Source organism: Toxoplasma gondii, chromosome X (genome assembly GCF_000006565.2).
Source record: "Toxoplasma gondii ME49 chromosome X, whole genome shotgun sequence".
Lineage (NCBI taxonomy): Eukaryota > Apicomplexa > Conoidasida > Eucoccidiorida > Sarcocystidae > Toxoplasma > Toxoplasma gondii.
This window is the reverse complement of record NC_031478.1, coordinates 4,020,036-4,039,844: the sequence shown is the minus strand read 5'-3', so window position 1 is coordinate 4,039,844 and position 19,809 is coordinate 4,020,036. Positions and strand designations below refer to the sequence as shown.

Sequence of the window (19,809 nt, the reverse complement as noted above, 5' to 3'; positions counted from 1 at the left end):
GTCCTCGACCCATCGAATCTAGACAATGAGCTTGCAGTTAATTTCATGGAAAATCTGAGAATGGTTCACGATTTCCGACAGCCGTCGCATATGGCACGACGACGTGTCACACACAAACAGGCAGTGTGCAGATCATACTCCAGTCCTGCAGTCAGGTGCGCTCCAAGGCACGACACTTTCCCTTATAGCGCTGTAGATGCCTAAAACATGTGTCACGCAGAGTAGGCAACGTGTAACTAGGCGTGGAAGCCCCGCGCTCACAGCAGGGAGACTTCCGCGTTTCAACCGTCGTACGAAAAGCTCCTGGTACGTGCAGCACCGTTTGCTGACGCTGGCTCATTGTCATCCGTACAGTCCACGTATTCGTAGCATGTGATGTAAGAACAAGGCAAATTTCATCGCAGAGTTGCGTCTAAAGCATTGTGGAGTCTGAAACGGCGTGACATTTTAGGGGAGCGGATGTTTTCGGCTGCTGGCACACACGCCAACGGGTGGTAAAGTCTTTGGAACGTCATGCGTGTTTTCATTTTCGAAAACTATGGATCCACTGAAACTCCAAAATCAACGTGAAAGCAGAAGAATCTTAAACATTCCTTTTCTATCAAGGGAAACTGACGCCGTGCTGCTTTTGGTCAACAGGGTACGTAGGGGACGTCACACACTAGAATATGAGAAGTCAGGCTTTACGTGTTACTCGAAGACAGCCTGCTTACGTTCTACGGCGAAAACGCGTTGTCTTCAACGAAGAAACCCGTTCACTCCGTCTTTTATACCGTAGACAACTTCAGGCTGCAGCAGGACCAAATCGTGTGCTGAGGAGACGTTAGGAAAGGCTGCAAGCGTCTGTGTGTATTTCAGTTTTGCAAAGGTGCACATACACGAGAGAACGGAGTTCTTGTAGCTGCCGTTTTCATGTGATGTACTTTACAAGAAAATGTACGAGGAATACATTTGAACAAACTGTGTCCATGCCAAACTTGATCGAAGGTGATTGCCTGTTCCGCGTCTATCGGAACTGCCCCACACGCCTCCAGCGGCTCTGCACTTCTCTAAAGGCACCTTCACTTTATTCGCCTTCTTCCAGATTCCCTTTCGGTATGCTGCCTCTATTTTGGAAACTGCTTTGAAGGAGCAGCGCTTCTCTCGTCAGCACTCATTCGCATCAGTTGCAGACAGGAAGCGCAAAGGAACTTTCCCTGGATTCTTTTTTTCTAGGATAGGCCCACTTCTTTACGCTGTTACGCCCACTCGTTATGGTGCCGCAAATGGGCGTTCTGCAGAGACCACACTACTTTGCAGAGTCAACGTTACAAAAGTTGTCGCTGCAACCGCGCGATGTTACGGAGTGGAAGCTGCAGAGAGGGTGATTCCAATAACAACAATGAAAATCTCAAATATGTTCAACTTCGTCAAGTATCGCGACGAAGTAGCCAAAGCCCAGAACGCAGATTCGCATCGCAGGCTCGTGGACGATACGAAGAAACGTGCGGTGTATCAGGCAGCGAACTACAATGAGTTTCAAAGCCTAGTCGCAACGTGCCACCTCAAACCCATAGAAAAAGACAGTTTGGTACAAAGAAATCTCCCGCCGCGATTGAATAGGGGGTTTGCCGCTGACTCGACTGATTTTTACCTTTCTGAACCCCATACTCAGCAGGAACCATTACACGGAACAGATCAAGAACAAGGAAGGCCAGATAACATGAGAGATCGATCCAGAGGTCTGGTTCTGTGCCCTCCCACCACACAGGCAGCGTTCCTAAAGCACTGGCGGAACTGTCGAAGTGACGAAGAAAGAATCCAGTGAGAGCCTCACAAAATACATGTCTGTTTATGAAGAACTGTACCGCTAGAAACACAGACGCTACTAATTAGTCGCACTGGAACACGCAGGCGTGGACGAAGAAACCGGCTGAATTCAGAAATATGAGGCGGTATACAGTAATGCACGGCGCTCACATTTCTGTCGCCTTGCGATGCGAGCAAAGGTGTCTCTACTCTTCTAAAAAGGTCTCTGAGAGTCGCTTCTTGAGGCAGCACCGCGGCACACCATAAACCATCGAGCTCGGCGTCCAAAGTAAGGCAGCCAACGTCTGAGTTTGTGTGTCAACCACTGCTTGTAATAGTTTCTCGTGATGCACGTCCAAACTCCAATGACTCTCGAGAGAGCGAACCACATGTTTAATTCGTTTTTCTCATAATCCATGAAAAAAGATCCGGATGTCCTTTGCAGCAGAAAGCGTACACTTTGCCGGAATGTACAGGTGGCTAGAGACCATATCTTCAACCACCCTCGAGTCCGTTTTCCGGGTAGAAATTGATGCTGACCTTCTCCTTGAAATTGTAAGAACCATTCGGCAAGCCTGTATGACATGTCCAAGAGCCAGCGAGGATCACAGGACGGACATGTTACCTCTAAAAAACAGTGGCGATGTCCGAGGACTCGATGCCGTACCACAGAAAGACGACTCATGCTTGGACGCCAAATTGGAAACGAAAAATCAGTACGCTTGTGACGACACAAAAGACGACGTAGACGTTGCCAAACCGGCCACTGAACATCTAAGGCACGCAGGCCCAGGGAACGGCTTAGAAGGACAAAGGGACGCTAATAAAGAGAATACTCAGTGCCTTACATCGCATGAAAAAACGGGGAAAGGGTGCTGTCCGTCTCCTTCTGGGCATCAGGAACGTTGCTGTGGCATTCTCGGTTCACTCGTCCATCTTCCCACGGTTAAAAAGGCGATTACGTTGCTTGCGCAAGGCGAGCGCCATGAGTTTGCCACTACCGTAAAAGAACTCCTGAATGAGGACCTACCGAAAGATTCGTAAACGGCATATCCATAAATGCCTTGACGATACGAGCGGTCAACTAGATATACCATCTGCCTTGGTTACAAGTTGAACTCATGCCCGGTTTTTCCTGTTAATGATTTCCCCCAACTACGACTGCGTTCACCGAAGTTCGGGGTTTCAGAAGGATGGTCTGATGCGGAAAGTTACTTCTGCGGCGCACAACGTGTCCACCTCACTTAGGATAAGGAAGCTGCGACCATTAACCATGCAGCTGTATAGCGGCCATGCACACATTGAAAGGAATGGGTTTGGTACCAGGCTCTTCCTGTACCAATACCTGCGCATAATCGATTATTTCAGATAGTTTGGGAAGACTGAGCATGGACTACCTAATGAAGCAGTGTTCCTTCAAACGTGCAAACGGGATTTCCGCATCCCTGAAGGTGCACTAAACAACGTCGCCGCTTCACTTAAGAGTTCGCTTCTAACCACATGGCTGACAGATATGTGTACTTTCCAGGGACACTGTGTGATAAAAGGTTGCGATTTCGGCACTGATGATTGGATTCGTCCAAATACAGTGAAACATGGCAGTTCTTGTCCAGCTGGGTGTGTGCTGCCATATCTGCGAATACAGCCAACGGTCACGGCCCGTAGTGACATGAGGTTAAAAAGAAGAGACACTGCCACATGCGGCAACCAGAACACAGACAGTGGGCTCTCGAATCGGGCATTCACTATTTGAAGTGTACCCAGGGCTGTCTTGAGTGGATACAAAGCTTGTGCGTAAGAACCGACTAATAAACGGGGGATAACAACGTTAAAGGAACAGCGACACAGTGCACGGGACTGTAGAGTTCTACAGAACGCACTGTATTTTGCCGGCAAAGAATTCGTGCATAGCTGTTTGATCCGTCTCTACGAAGTCCGGATTCCAGCATGCGACTGCGAGATGGTTCAGTGGTTGCTACTACGAACCTCCTGCGTTTATCAAGAGACATTGCGATATCACCGAGAGAATTCGTACAGGGTGTACGAAAAGAGAGAACACATTCTGCTTCGCAGCATCTTTACATTCAGTGTTGCCCAGTTACCCGCACGCGACAAGAAATGCCATTGAAATAATGCGAGGTGTCGTACTGTCAGTCAACTGGAGAGTTCCTCTTTGGACCGCTCCACAAAAACGAAAAGCGAATTTTGAGAAATAGTCATTCCCTCTGTCACCGGCTAAGACGCAGCTGGAAACAAGAACTGACAACGGCGAAACCTTCAAGCGAAACCCAAAGACCTCACCGACAAAAGATTGTATCGCCCGCCGATAGGGATGAGAACAAAATGAAGATCCGGTTGAACATTACTCCTTGTTTCCCAATTCGCACCAGCGTCCACCCTCTGACGTGACTTCCTCGGTATGGGTGATTCTATTTCCTACAGAATTCGACTAACTGGCATATTGCTTTCACAACACGGAAACTGCGTTCCTGCTCGCCTCCCACGTGGAGTTAAAAAGAAAACCAAGTGGTGGAAAGGATACGTCTACATTTCACGGACAGCGCAGACGCACGGAAGTGGACAGTTCGACTCAGAAGAAAAGTACACCGTCGTCTGCTTCTGACAAACCTGTTTTTTTTGGCACACAGTGCAGCGGTCACTGTTCTTTCCTAGGCACCCTTCTTCAAGTCTTCCACCACACAGAAAAAGTGACGCAGGTCTTGTGCTCACTTCGCAAAAACTGCTGGCACCCGGGGATACAGCTGTACATCCGGGAACAGTGTATTCCCGTCTAAATATCCACAGTACACAACCGTGTTTCTATTTCTTTGACAAGACGGCAAATTATGGACCGACGGCCAAGCCAGAAGCGGGTCTGCATTTCCGAAACTCTGCAACAAAAGCCACCACGTCCTCAAACCGGCTGCTGGTCCACGGATTTTACCCTAGGAGTCAGCGGCTCACGAAAGCTGGCCGACACCGCAAACGCCAGCGCGCAGGTAGTGCGTCGATGCACCTCATTCCGGCCCTCAGTTGATGATTTCTTCTGCTACGCATACGAAGATGATGCCTTTCCCAGAAACAGAATAGAAAACTGCACGTGCGCCTAATTGTACGTTGCGCAGCTCTCCTTTCTGCCGCGGCACCTGGTTGCCTTCTCCGTTTTCCCGGCAAACGACCACTGGGAGATACACTCTCGTGGATCACGGAACTTTCTAGCTGCACACTCTATCTCGCTGTGAGGCAGCGAAGAAGGCACGTGGCCGGCTTGCCGTACCCTTCTCTGTTGCTGCTGGAAAAGTGAGAAACACGAGAGTTTCTTTCGGCTGTCGATTCGCTGCAAACAAAACGGAAAGCTCCCCTGCGTCTGCCCGGGATCCTTTCACAGCATCAAAGTCTGAACTGCCGTCCCGAACCTCCGGCTCGACCTTTACACACCTGCGCGCACCACCAGAGCATCCGACAAGCAAGACAAGTGTAGAGACAGTGGCTGAAGGTCGTGAGCCCCGAAAGCGCTCGCCTTAGGAGGGGTCGAAGAGTGCTTGACCGGTCACTTGACACAGATATCCTCACACATCTATCCCTGACAGTTTTGAGACAAAGCGAACACAAAACACACGCTTCGCTACTCTCTACGCAGTCTCCCTTCCCGCGAAGACACTGGAGAAAGTTCCCTCTCTGCTATCTACGCTGAAGAAGCGAGGGTTTAGGTTTTACGAACCGGTCGAACGCGTCATTATTCTCGAAACTTTCCTGTGAAATCATAATTTCGGCGACCCACACTCGGGGCGGGTGCAAGAACGTAGGATCTTCGGCACATTCCCACCCGACAATTCTCTGCGTCCTACGGCCGTTACATGAACATGTCACAACTTATTTGAAACACCAACATATCCGTATACACACTGCACAAACACTACAGTATTCACTCTTGGATTTCCTCCTTCCTAATGTTCACCTGTGGAGTCCTATTCAGTACCTCCCAGGTCCCCGAACGTGTCTGTGCGTTCGATTGAAAGAAATGCCCATGGGGATATATGTGATCATCGACTATACAGGTATGCTTCAGAAGAAAATAACGGGGCAAGCGGTTGACCTTTAGTCGCACCCATTCCAACTTACCGCTTTATCAACGAATGGAGACTGTTCGTTGAAGTCAATCGTGATGGCCGGAAGCCGTTGAATTTTCACTTGCATCTCTTGTTTCTCGAGTTTTTTCATTCCTGCACCTTCTGCCTGCGTCTTGCTTTCCTCCTTCTTCTCTGTTTCCTCTCGCCTCTTCTCTTCGTTTTCTGACGCTGAAATCACATCCGTCTGATGTTTCTTCCTACTCTTCTTCGCTGTGTCCTCACTGTCTTCCCCCCCTGCTCCTGTCTCCGTCCTCGCCTTTCCTCCCGCGTTTGCCTCTCCCGTTGCCGCGTGACTGTGTGCCGCATCCGTTTCCTCCTCTGCTTCGTCCTCGCCTTCTTCCTCTTCTTCGCTTTCGCTGCTGTCGCTGTCGTCACTTGAGAAGTCCGAGTCTGAGAGGTCTGAGTCTGCTTCTTCTTCCGAACTTGAAGTGTCGGTCTCGCTCTCGAGCAGCGCCCTCCACTTGCTGTCTTCCAAGTTCTCGGCCTCGCGCTCCGGCTCTCCTCGTTCTCCCTGGCTTCGGCAGAACTGACTTAAAAAGAGAAACGAGCTCCGACTTCTGCGGCGAACCGGCCTGTGAATCTCCACACAAAAGCAGAACCTAGGCCTTGACAAATACTGCCGGGTGTACCCGGTCGCGGGGATGCTTCTCTCTTCGCCTGCAGCACTAGTCGCGAAAAACGCGGGGAAGGCAAGAGGGTCGTCTGCCTCATCCCCAGCACCGCTCCCGCGCTGGTCTCCGGCTTGCTGCGTCACCGACGCGGTCCTTTCAGCTTCCTCTGTCTTGCTGTTCAAACCGAAATCACCGGCACTCCGCGCTCCGCCAACTGTTGAGGAAGGTTCTGTCCAGTAGGCCGTCTCGCCAGAGCCTGAGAGAGAGGCCCGCCGTTCCCCAGAGTCGATGACACGCGCAGACGCCTCCTCGCGGGAGGGAGAAGAAAGATACAGCTGAGAGGACGCCGAGTCCTGTCCCCGCTCGCCCTCACGTGAAGGACCGTTTCTCCTCAAACTCTCTTCGCACGGAGCAGGAGGCGAAGAAGCTGTAGCAGCGGCAACAGGCAAGCGACTGGCCACTCTCTCGCACCGACTTCGTCTCGACCGCGACGCAGTTCTTCCTGTTGAAGATGAACTTTGCTTTGCTTTCGCGCTCGAAGGAGACGCTCTCCCCGGACGAGCGGCCCAGTGAATCTCCTCCACATCCGCTAAACTGCCGCCCTCCTTGACGTCTACATGCTGCGGAAAACGGAGAACAAATATACGAAGTTATCAAACAAGGAGTTGCTCCTGCTCTTTATCACTTCCGGTGTTCCAGCACCGAATCTCACTCGTCTCTTTTGGATAAGAGACGCATGCGCGAGCGCAACATTTCACGCGAGTTAAGCGTTCCATCACTAGTCCAGCTGTGTAGTAGGGTGTGATACCCCCGGACTCCAGTGACGCGACAGACCCCTACCTTCTTGACGCCTGCGGTGCACTCCAACCCAGTGGACTGCCGGAGACAGCTAAAAGAGATCGGTTTCAGGAGCGTAAGATACGACATTGGCCTTCTTCACGACGGGCGCCTCCCAGACTTAATGTACATGGATGGCAGAGCGACGGCGTTCCCGCTCGTTTTAAGAGTCACGAGTGAACAGATTCGTTCGAAGACATGCAGATCCACGCGGCAGGTCCACACGCCACCTGCATCGCATGCGTACCTGGTAGTTTCTCAGATCTGCACAAGAATAAACGACGATGGTGTCGCCTCGCCGCACGCGAACTTCTCGCCTTAAGAGAGCGACGTTCGTGTACCAGTGACTTGCAGCCGAACTCTCGCGGTTGTCGATGGAGACGCCCTTCAGAACCTCCACTTCGTTGCACAGCAACAAGCCACAGAGTTTGCCTGACGAGAAGCGAAGCCGGCGGAAACAGAAACACGAGCCGTTGCTCCACCTCCCTGATCCCTCAGGACCCCTGGGCCGCAGGAAACTGTAAACCGCAATGAAGTCCATATCTTGAAGAAACACCGTAGGAACACCCTAAACCGTGAGAATGCACAGAAAACAAGCTCCAGCGCCAGGCGCAAAGAAGACCACTAAACATGTCGAGCAAAAGAAGAAGCACCAAGAGAAACGTGGACACTGCTGTTCCACGTCTCTGGAGCCCGCTGCCGAGACACGAAAGACACTCCCCTCTTTGATCAAAAGAACGCCTTTGATCTAAATGGACGTCGTTGCAGCGATGGCTGCCCAAGAGTCTACGAGACCCTCCGTGAGGGAAGCAAACTCACGGAAGAAATTGTCGAGCGCGTTGTTAAATCTAAACACTCATTCGGCGTCGCGGAGTACGAAACAATGAATACACAAGATCATCTACTCGAATGAAGTACTCCTGCATGCGGGCACTCTCATTAACACTGTGAAGCAGAGAGTCTAGCATCAGTCGGTGGTTATCTGAGTGCAGTGGCACGGACGTACGTTATCATTCTTATTCACCGTTGCCGACCCAGCGCTGAAACGGATCCTCAGTTCAACCCTGTGTTATATAGCTTAGATAATTTGTACTGGTCCTAGCTGCGGAAAAAGACCGCAACTGGATAATATACGGGCACCGGGAGTGCAGATATCGAGGGAAAAGAGATTTTCTCACCGCTCCGCATGCACCTGAACTCTGCCCGTCTCTTTTGAAGAAGTTGCGGCCTCATGGGTTCTTCGAAAAGAAGTTCTTCGAGAGGCGCGAAACTGTCGCTGAGGCGCAGAGACGAAAATTCCATGTCGACCGACTGGAGAAGCACGCGATTCGGAGAGAGAATCGTTCGGAGGGGATACCTGGAAGAAAACACCGAAGAAGAGTTGTCGATTCACAAAAACGTTGCCGACCAGCTTTTTCGAGGGACATCCAGCAGAAAAACGAGACCCGCAACGGGCAAACGGTAAGCCGAAGCATACGGTGTTAGTTCTTTACAGTTCTAGGTCGCAATTCGGTTGCACAGCAACAAAACGGAAACAATATACGCCTGTCCGATGTGACAAGCCCCGCCTATGGCCCAGTTGTGATCTCACGCTATTGACGCATTCAGAGGCACAAGCAGGCGGAACGTGTCAGCGTCAAAGTCGACCACAGGACGCAGCCACGAACGACAACAGAGGGGCGACTGGAAGAAAGAGCAAAGACAGAAACAAGAGGAGTGCAGAGAGCTGTAGATGCCGCTTTCAGATGGCGCGGGAAGAGAACAGACTGAAACGTCCGTGCGCAGAAGAGGAGCAACGGGATATCGAGCCCAGAGCCGCCGGAGGAGGCCGGAGAACAAGTCGAGACGTTTCGTCCGTTTTGTGGAGCAGAGGGAACACAAGAAGTTCACGAAAAAAAAGTGACGAGGGGCCTGCACTTGTGCAACGTCGAAGGACGAGACAAAGTAAAAAGAAGGAAAACATCACCTGTGGTGGGGGAAGAGAATGTGACGAGGTCGCGGCAACTCGCAAGGCGTGAACCATGTGCGCGCCGCGTACGGCACGGAGGCAGGAATCGATCCTGAGAGTGGAAGACACAGGAGGCAGCAAGCAAATGCTCCAGGCACCGGAAAAAGGAGACAGCGAATTGCAGAAGCAGGAACTCGAAGCGGCCGAAAGTCCAAGAACAAGAGACCAAACGAATCCGAGAAACAAAGAGGCACGAAGCAGAGAACGAAATCGGCAGAGGAACCGAGAACCTCCGCATGTCAAAGTGTGTCTTTCCGTCCGCACCGGTGCGGGTTTGGATGTCATCGACGACGTCGGCGACGCCCTCGTTGCTGCAAATGTCTCCGATGATTTCGTGAATGATCAAATCGAAGGGTCCGTGGCCATCCTGTCCTCGTTCGCCTTCTCCTTTTGTCTGTTTCACGCTCTCCTCCGGTCCGTCGTCTCGAGCTGAGCAAGTCGAGAGAGAAGCCGACGCTCTGCTCCCTGTCGACGCGCTGGGGGGAACGCTCTCACTGGAAGGCGAACTCAGACAGCTGCTCGTGCTTCTCTCCATCCAGGTCGACGAGGTCACGAGGAAATCCGGAGACGCCGACTTCTTCTCTGCGCACGCAGTCCCGCGGGGCTCCACCGCCTCCGCATTTCCAGACGAGGAGGCGCAGGGAGACAGAGGCGCAAGCCGCCGCAACGGGCACTCCTTTGAGTAGGCGTTGATGACTTTGATCACGCGGTCAAAGCCATACATGCGAACGAACGCCTGTGCATCTGCGGCAGATCGCTTCACCACCTCCAGAGCCACAATGTCCTTCGCTCCTGACAGACAGCGACGCGAAAGTGGACCGTCCAGAAAAAAGCAGAGTCGCAAAGAGACAGTTGGAAAGGCGAATCAAAGCCAGGACTCCACTTTTTTTTGCGTGGCGGTAGGCGCCTTTCTCGAACGACGAACCGCGAAACACAAACTGCACTTCCCGCTCTTCTGCTCTCACTCACTTTTGCGTTGTTCTCGACTCCTTTTCTTCTGGGTTTATCTTCATCTCGTTTTTCTTGCTCAGTTCTCTTCATCTCCCTTTCGTCTTGTCTCCCGGCTGCTATTTGACATCCGATGCATCCCTTCGGGACAGACAAGCACTCGGAAAGCGAGTCGGACAGTGGAGCTGCTCGTCCGGGCCAGAATTTATCTGTGCGTTGAAGTTCCAGTCATTAGCAGTGTTGGTTTAGTACAAGCATCGATCGTGGCTCTCGACCGACCCGTCGCTGCCTTTCATTCGTTGACATTCGCTTCTTTCGTTATGACCCTAGGTCCACGAACAGGTCGCAGTGTGCGACCTGACCCAAGCTGGCTACCTCGTCACGACTTCCTGTTCCAGACTTTTTGAGGAGCGTTCGCTGTCCTACGATGCTCCTGTACTATACTCTCTCGCACTTGACTAGCGACACGAGAACTCGATCTTCTTTAAAATGTCTTTGCTTTTTAAAGTGTAAAAGAAATCCTATAAAAAAACAAACTGTAAACTGCAACAATTAAAAACATAACGTCAAAAAGAAATTACGATGCCAAGTCAAATATTTACCTTATATATTAAATCTACAGGTAAAAATGCGTTCGCTGTCGATGCGAGTGCAGCAGCGGTCGACGAATTACAGGTCGAACAACACTGCTGTGGACGACCCTTCCTCGGGCCGCTCGTGAAGTCTTTGCGTCTGGTCCTAAGTTTGCAGTGAGCTAGAAGAGTCACTCAGATCGATGCGCAGCAGCTGACTGCCCTAAGAGAGAGACGCCATGACGTTGAATCGCTCGGCCCAGCATTGCAAACCGAGAGCGACTGCCTGGTGCTGTGAAGACTACACAGGACTGCACTGTATAGAAACCTCGCTGCGCGCGGAAGTCACACACTACTGGGCAAGGGTGGCTTGTTTACCGGCTCGCGCTGCGTTGATGCTGAGGACGCAGAAAGGCCCGCAGCCGACCTCCAGAACGCGGTGGGGTCTCTGGGACTCGTCGCGTTTTCTGTCCTCTTGCAGGAGACGAGAAACTTGCGTTTCGATGGCCAGTTTGTACAAGTTCATCCGGGCAGCGTCGCTGAGCATCGAGCTGTGGTTTCTCTCCTTGAAGCGAGAAGTGATCGTGTAGGCGTTCGAGAGAGGCGCGCTGTTCGGCAGCGTTGGACATGCGACGCTGCACAGAAAGGGCAGAGAAGGCGTGAAAGCGTTCATCCAGTTACAAGCCAGGCGCCGAGTCAACAGAATCGGATCCGTGTGGATTTTCCGTGCTGACGAACATGAGGAAGGAGACGCGAGCTAAAGAGACACAACACAAGGAACTTGACAGAGAAGTTGCAGAATGAGAGAGACGAGAAAGGAGCGAACGGAGGGGTGAAAGGCGAGGAAGGCGGCGAAGAGGACGGGTGAGAGAGATGGAGAGAAAACTGGAGAGAAGAAACGAGGGAAGGGACAGAAGGAAGAAGGGATCGGAGGAGAAACGAGAGAAAGAAAAACAGACGCCGACTGGAACAGAAAACACGAGACACAAGACATGAGAGTAGGACCCCAAAAGAAGACTGGCAGTTGAGGGGACACCATCACGAAGAGGGAGAAAAAACTTCTTTGTTTCACAAGAAAGAACGAAACTTCATGGAACCGGCCGCTTGCATTCGGTGTGCTGGACGGGACTCGGCCTCCACAAACTTCGCCGCAAAGAACAAAAGTGAAACGAATAAAAAGGATCCGTGTCGAAGTCCACCTGAACCTCGCATGTTCGACGGGCATTGAGCGTCTTGGTACATGGCGCGTCACCTCGGACTCTCGTTCACATGTCAATTCGACGCCAAGGCACAAGAGACAAAGCGCATCCCTCAGACGCCCGATCCACGACATCACGCAGGCTGGCTCGGTCCTCTCGCCGGACGTTCTACGCAGGGGATGTGCAGCAGTCTACCTACATACTGATCAGTGAAGCATCTACGCTTTTGACGAAGGCAGCGGCTTTCAGACAGAAAGCCACAGATGCGCACAGAAAGAGACATGCGTCCAGGGCGATTCCACTATCGATTCACGGGCAAAGACACACACGCGGTCTTGTGAAGAGATCTGTGGTCACCGAGATGCATGCATGCGGCCGAATGCGGCGTCGCACATCTACTTCTGCTCACGGTGACATTCCGCCTCGAACTGAATCTCGGTCAGATACGCCGGGGACTGCGAGAGCAGACGCGGAGCGAGGAAAGCAGCTGGCCGTGGAGGCAAGTCGCGGCAACACAGCGATACATGCAGGGCGGCGCATGCGAACAGAAAACGCAGAACAGCTGTAGATGCGTGCATCAGAGAACCTCTAAGACGCAAAGAGGGGAACCGGTCTTCTTCTTCTGTACCTGTGTTCGACTAAAAAGTCAAGTTTCCTCTGAAGAGAGAGCCCAGCCTCGTAGTCGCCTTCACGACGCCGAGAGCCTCTCTGGACCATGACGGTTCCTGACGAAAGTTGTTTTAGGCGTTTACGGAGTTTCCTTTCAATGCGTTCTCGCTGCGCGTTGAAGTCTTCTTCCTTCGTCTCTTCCTCCTCCCCTTTCTTATTCTTCTTCTCTTTCTCCTCCTCTTTCTTGTTCTTTTTCTCTTCCTCCTCCTCCGCCTTCTTGTTCTTTCTCTCTTCCTCCTCCTCCGCCTTCTTGTTCTTTCTCTCTTCCTGCGCACCCTTCTTGTTCTTCGTCTCTTTCTCTTCTCCCTTCTTGATCTTCGATTCCTCCTCTTCAGCACTGGAATGGTGTGTCGCCTCCGGAGCTTTCCCCTGGGCAAGTCCCCGCCTTGGACGCTGCATCGTCGGTGCGCCTTTCCCCCTTGCTGTCGTCGCCAGTCCTCTTCGTCTTCCTCGCATCGTCTGTGTCTCCTCAGAGTCGGGAGGTTTTGCCCCTCTCTTGCGTGCTCCGCTGTCTTCCTGACTATCCGCCTCTGCCTCATCTTCTTTCTCCCCGCGGCTGTCTTCCCTGCAAGGCTTTTCTTCCTCGCTTTCGTCTTGGCTCTCCTCGGCGTCTCGGCTTCGTCTTTCGTCCTCTCTCTTCTTCAGCAGTTGGCGGCGCATGAGGCGGACGAGGTCGCGTCTTGCACGTCTGCGCAGGCGCCTTTGTCGACGCCGCATGCGTCTCCTCAGGCGTTTCTCCCTTCGCTCTTCCTTTTGCAAATCGTCTTCGAGCTTCACAGTCTCCTCTGGCTCTCGCTTCTCGCCGCTTCTCCCGCCGCTGGCCTCTTCCTCTGCCCCGTCGGTCTCGACGCCGCAGGTGAAGACAGGCCTTGCCTTTTCCTTGACGCTCTCTGTCCCCCCACCTGTCTGCTCCACGCGCTCTTCCTTGGCAGTCTTCCGCCGCTTCTTCCGCTCGTCTCCCTGGCTCTGCTGCTCACCCCAGACGGCCATCTCCGCTTCGCGTCTCAGGCCTTCCTGGGGCCGACTCCCAGCGCCTCCACATGCCGCAGAAGCGCGCGCAGGCGCGGCTTTCTGCAGGAGAGAAGGCGCGGCAGCAGGTGACAGGGAAGGCGTCACGGACGCGGAGAGAGAAGAGAGAGGAGAGGGAGAACGCGCCGCATGGACCTCGTTCCGAAGAGGCGTCTGTTTGTTCCAGGGAGGCCCCGTCAGAGCCGCGCATCGCTGGAGGGCAGCAACACCCCCTGGGAGTCTCTTGATCTTCTCAACGAGGTCGGGAGAAGCCAAGAGAGCAGACCGAAGGAGAAAAAGACCTCTCTCGCCCTCTCCACCTCCATCAGGGAAGCTGTCCTCCTCACGCACAGGTTCTTGTCCATACCCTGGAGGCGCGAACGGAGGCAGCGAGACGCGGTGATGTCGCATTCCCTCTCGGGGGCTCATCTGCAGCTTCTGGACAGCCGGCACCGAGACGCCCTCTCGTTCGCGGAGAGACGGTCTTTGCGACGAAACTGTCCGTTGCGGGGACATCCCTACGGGGGAGCTCGCAGCTCGTCGATCCTGAAGAGAGAGATACTTCGAAAGGCGAGGGTCGTGGTCACCTTGGAAGCCTCGACACCCCATGGAGAGAGACGCTGCAGAGGCGAGTGTCTGACTTCGCAGCGCCGGCGTGGAGGTCGGCGGACGCACCGCTGCGTGTGGAGGCCATGCGGAAGGAACAGGCCGAAGCGAAAGCGGCAGCTGTCCCCTTCCCCTGTGTTGCGTGAGGAGCGAGACTGGCGGGGCGGCTGTAGGAGATTCTTGCGCATCCGTGACAGCATCACCTCTTCGAAACTCGCTTCCTGCGTTGTCCGCAGCGAAGCGAAGACTGTCTCCGAGTCTCTGGCGAGCGAGGCAGTGCAGAAAGGCCTCACGCTCGAGCATGTTCTGGAGGCCTGTCGGTCCATGCAGAGGCGGCAGCGCATCTCCCTGGGGCGAGGCGAGCAGCGTGCAGGCCTCGCCGCTCTCGACCTTTCGCTTTCGCTCTCCGAAGCTAGGGCCAGGAGAAGCGAAGGAAGGAAGGAGAGAAGGGGAGAAGACAGCTTCCTGACGCTTAGGCTCCCCTGCGTTCTGGAACAGGTGAAGCAGATGCTGCAACTCTGTGGCTTTCGCTGAGAACTGCGCTTCGCGGGAGTCCTGCGCTCCGACTGGAGGCGAAGACCGAGCAGGCAAAGGCCCGCTTCCCGAGAAGGAACGCGACAAGGCTGACACTTCATGCATGCTCACGCCCGGAAGGGCGTTGCCACTGTGAAGGCTGTTTCCTTCACAGCATCCACTTCTCAGCGAGACCGGTTGCGCGCATCTCATGTGAGTCGCCTTCTCCCCGGTTCCTGCTGTTCGTGGAGAGACGGGGAAGCCTGTGCGTGACGCAGAGAGAGAAGTCTGCGATGCAGGCGGGGACAAGGCGGACGTGTAGACGGAGCACGGAGCAGCCGACGGATCTCTGGAAGAGAGAGAAGTCTGCGATGCAGGCGGGGACAAGGCGGACGTGTAGACGGAGCACGGAGCAGCCGACGGATCTCTGGAAGAGAGAGAAGTCTGCGATGCAGGCGGGGACAAGGCGGACGTGTAGACGGAGCACGGAGCAGCCGACGGATCTCTGGAAGAGAGAGAAGTCTGCGATGCAGGTGGGGGGCCGAGCGGCCTTTCGGCCGGGTGTCCAGCCGCAAGCCAACTGGCTGGCGCAGGTGAGCAAGAAAACGGCAGCGCCATCGCGGGGAAACGGTGGCTGTCTGTCGGCGGACTTGTCCGTTGCCTCCCAAGAGAAAGAGGTGAGAGAAAAAAAAACCGGCAGTTCCTTCGAGGAGTTCCCGAGCCTTAGAAGGGTGGCGGCACCGAAGAAAGACACGCGGCAGGCGCGCAGAAAACGAGACGGGGTCTCGCTGTCGGAAGGTGAGAAAAAGGAAGCGCAGACACACGAAAAAGTACGGTTGAAAACAAGTTGCAGAGCGTAGATGTAGGCGCATGCAGAAACTAGGCACAGTTCCTGCCAGACTCATGCGTCCGCATTGGGTTGCGTGGCTAGATCGATGTCCGCAGTTACTCCGGAGGATCCGGCACATGCGCAGGGAAGTGTGAAGGACAGAGCGCATAAGACTTGGGGACTTCTGGTGGAGAAGAGTACGGCCAAGACGAGGAGACAGAAAACTAGAGACAGGAAAAGTTCCCTTTGCCGGGTGAAGGGGAGGCGCCTTTTCAGATGATCTCCGCGAGGCGCACACACGTCATGTGCGCCATGTGCGAGAGGGCGGCCGAGACAAAAAACCGGAAACAGAGGACATGGGAAAACCAAACAAGCAGCGACATAGACGAGAAGTTGACAGATATTCACTTTTTCCTGCGGCTACGAGACAAGTGGACGCTGGTGGGAGGACGGACGAAAGCGGAAGTTGCAGATCGGGGGAAGGGGGGTACGCGGGCACACACCGGATTTCAAAGTGCGCAGAACACGGAAATTTTCGAGAGAAAAGGCGCACTTTGTGTTGCCTTTCGCAGAGAGGAAACGGCGAGCAACGTGCCTCGAACAAAAAGAAGGTGGAATTCGGAGCTGCGCGACTTTTGCCTTCCAGCGGCGGTGTGTGCCTGCGTGAGTTTTCACGGTATGCGTTCCTAAGCATGCTCGCGATGGTGACAGCCAGCGAAGTGACCGCACCAGTGCACGTAGGGATTCGTAGGTTTATTCATTATCCTTTTTTGGAAATGATTTACTGGGAGTTTGACTATAGGTTTACGGTTTGAGCGTCTTTACGGGACCCAGGTTCTCGCGTGCTTTTCATGGTAGCACATTGAAGATACCCGAGCCAGAGGGTGTTTTCGGGGGAGACTGGAAGAAGAGAAAACATGGGGAAAGAGCGCGTACCGTCAAGAAACAGACGGCTATGGTAGAGAGCGGGATCGCAGACGGATATAGATACAAAGCCAAGCCAGACGAAGAAAACGAATAAAAGTGAGAGGGTGCCAAATTGCCTCCAGAAACAATGGCGGCGCACGCGCGCCAAGTGAGAGGAGATGGAAACAGAAACCGAGAAACGTGTGTGATGCCTCCCCATGCCTGAACATCAAGTTGCTTTAACCGGCAGAGACGTAGAAAATACTCATTATTCCTCTTTCGCCTTTTTCAACTCAAACGAAAATCTGCAAGCACAGAGGCACAACGAATCGTTCGGGTCGAGTGCACGAAGTCGAACTGGGCAGTCTCCTGGTGTCTGCGAGTCACGTGGAAACTCGACCAGTATATGTGGTTCGTCTAATATGTTTTTGGGTTGAAATATCTTGATCGGTGAAATAGAAGTGCCCCAACGGTTACACCCTGAGCAGCTTTACGTCTCTTACGTGGTGCGGGGGGTTGTTGATAACGCAACTGAAGCTGCCTTTTATCCTCAGGCGTTCGGGACGGATCGGAGCCGGTCGACATAAATTTCGTGCCTCTCCGAAGGGATGGCCAGGATTACATGTTTCCATCCCTACAGTTTTGCGTTGCTAACCAGGGTCGCAAGGAAAAGACTGAAGTCAACGCACTTCTCCGAAGAAAGTGGGGTTCATCAGGAGACGTCTCTGTCGAGCGCCTTGCAGATTTCCTCTTCTTACCAACGGAAGCCACCTGTCAGAACATGTGTGTCGGGAAATGCGCCGTCCCCTCTGAATGCATAAAAGCGACGGACTACTGAATATTCGGAAGACTGGAAGTGGCACGCCAGACCACGAGATGCCGACGAGACACGGCGGCAACATCAACACAGTGTCTCATACGTGAGCTCACTCGTTTCTGAGCACACATTTAAGCATCTACAGGGTCCTAGACGGAACACGCACCCGTCAAGTGGCTGTCTATTTCCACTGTGTTTGAGATCGTCAGCTGCGGCAGTTGACCCTTGGAAGGTGGTTTTGCATGTGCTCATGTGCACTCCTGTAACCACAGCGGCTTGTCCAGCTGAGAACAGAAACGTCCGTCTCAAACGGAAAGCCAGCAGACGAGCCAGCAAACAAAGTGTTCTCGAATGATTCTCCACATAAAGTTGACAGCGGAGTTGCGAAGCCCCACGTCGCAGCGGAGAACAGTATCTGAATGAGTTTGGGTCTTTGCAGAATCAAAACACGTCCAAGATAGACACTGGCTTCAAGTAGATAGCTTGTTGGAGCTGAACCGCTAGTGGAACACTGGGGGAGCTCATCGACGACCGAAACAAAGTCTTCCAGAAAGATCCAGAAGCCGGAAGAAGCATCGCTCATATGCATGCCCGTTCATTTCTGCACATACGAAACTATGTATGTGCCCTGATTTGAATGAATAAAACTGTGTTTACCGTCATTTGTAAATCTCTGAGACTACGTCTGTATCTTCATTTGTATATGTAAGCCTACTTCAGCTCATTTTTATGGGACGCTCCTGGGCGAGCGATACTTTCGCGACCGCCAATCCATCGGCACTAACAGGTAGAAAGCGAATGCACAAACGCTAGATATGCGTGTTCACCTGAAACTCTCAACGGTAGCTGCTGTGCTCCAGGTGCCGAAATCCCGACAACCGCTCGTCTGACTGTTGTTCCAGAACTTGACAAAGCGAGTAGTCTGTGACCGAAACTGGTGCATGTCTTCTTCAAGGGAAGCAAACGTGGCATTCATCCTGAAGTCGTGCTAAAGGCTGCCAGAAAGCTGACGATTTCTTCTGTTCTTCTTTATGATTTCTACTGGTTCCCCGTCGCTGGGTCCTCACTCCCTCTATTCCTGTCTCTCGTTCACTTCCCCTCCCTCTTGTCTCGAAGTTCCTTTTCCCGACGTCTATCATCCTCGCTGACTTCAAACCGTCCCTCTCTGGCTTCTCATGGTTTGCTTGCCCTTCCTCTTTGCTGCCTGTTTCCTTACCCCTTGCAGTTTGATTCCCCTCGCTCCATGTTCTCAGTTTTCTCTCGCTCCCTTTTACTCCTTTCTGTCGCTTTTCATTTATTTGTTTCTGATTCTTCGTCCTGCTTCAGACAGGCGTTTCATAAATGCCGAGAATGAAAAGGGTGTCTTGAAATTGTGCAGAACAGACTGGCAGCGACACCTCCCAAGACTGAATTCTTTCCTCGATTTCAAACCCGCCCGTGTCGCCATCCTTTCTCTCAGGCCATTGCGGTTCTGTGCACGTGTGTTCTCCACTAACCAGCTGAATGCTTGTACGACAGCTCTATCACATGCACTACCAATGAAGGTGTGTCGCAGTTTTTCTAATGGGCCGTAACATCACAGCCAACGATGTATATCATACTTCAACGGTACTTTCTAGCCTATATCCGGTGTTAAAAGCGGTCCTATTCGAAGCAGATGATTTGTCAGTGACTACCCGGTCTTTACAAGCGCTTTTTTCCGTAACACAAAGTCCACTTTCCGCTGCTATCTGGTGGTCATTGTTCAGATATCCAATCTTTGACCCTCTCTCAGAGGCGGTCAGCAACGGAGGCCGACGGGTACCTGCCGCTACAATTCCAGAATTTTCGCGGAAGCCCAAACCTCTACGAAATAGTCTCCAGAGACTCTGTGATTTCGTGCCGAGTTTGCCGAATCCCGAAATTCTCCATTCTGAAGAAGTGTGTAAAGTGCCATGTACCGGCAACTAGCCGCAGCGAGCCGGAAGTCTTTTTTCCTGTGCATGCATGCAGGTGTCCTGGAAAAGTCGGTCCTTCCAAGCGTCCGTCCTCGACCACCCGAATCCGGGCATTTCGTCACTCTCCTGGGAAGTTCTTGTCTTGTACACACCGAGATGAAGACATCGCATGCGTTTTTTCCGTCTTCTGCTGTCGCGTATCGGCACAGTCCAGAGGTGTGCGGAGTAAGACCCATGACCAGGCTGGAGACGCGAAAAAAGCGACCCTTGACTTATCTCGGTTTCATACCAGCCGTTTTAAAGTCTCTCCACGGGCTAGAGACCGCCACCTTCCTCGTTTTTCCGGCGGATCCGCTTTCCAGGAATCGACCCTCCAGTGTCTTCTGTATCCTGTGGCTTCTTCGTGTGCACTGATGTCCCAGTGTTGCACG

The 19,809-nt window shown here is 53.0% G+C and overlaps 2 protein-coding genes across 2 annotated transcripts; one reads left to right on the top strand and one right to left on the bottom strand.

The window, feature by feature from the left end:
- Positions 1-3,897: 3,897 nt before the first annotated feature.
- Positions 3,898-15,938, bottom strand: TGME49_212140 (hypothetical protein). Its single transcript, XM_002371775.2, has 8 exons — positions 12,722-15,938; positions 11,273-11,529; positions 9,639-10,166; positions 9,333-9,426; positions 8,545-8,723; positions 7,614-7,798; positions 5,911-7,149; positions 3,898-5,226 (listed from the first exon to the last, which is right to left on the bottom strand). The coding sequence occupies exons 1-8, from the start codon at positions 15,505-15,507 to the stop codon at positions 5,179-5,181; spliced, it is 5,316 nt and encodes a 1,771-aa protein (XP_002371816.1). The 5' UTR covers positions 15,508-15,938; the 3' UTR covers positions 3,898-5,178.
- Positions 15,939-18,170: 2,232 nt separating this feature from the next.
- On the top strand, positions 18,171-19,792 carry TGME49_212145 (hypothetical protein; the record flags this gene model as incomplete). Its single annotated transcript, XM_018779561.1, has 2 exons — positions 18,171-18,228; positions 19,434-19,792. 2 exons carry the CDS (start codon positions 18,171-18,173, stop codon positions 19,790-19,792), a joined length of 417 nt encoding a protein of 138 aa, XP_018635878.1.
- Between the last annotated feature and the right edge of the window lie 17 nt (positions 19,793-19,809).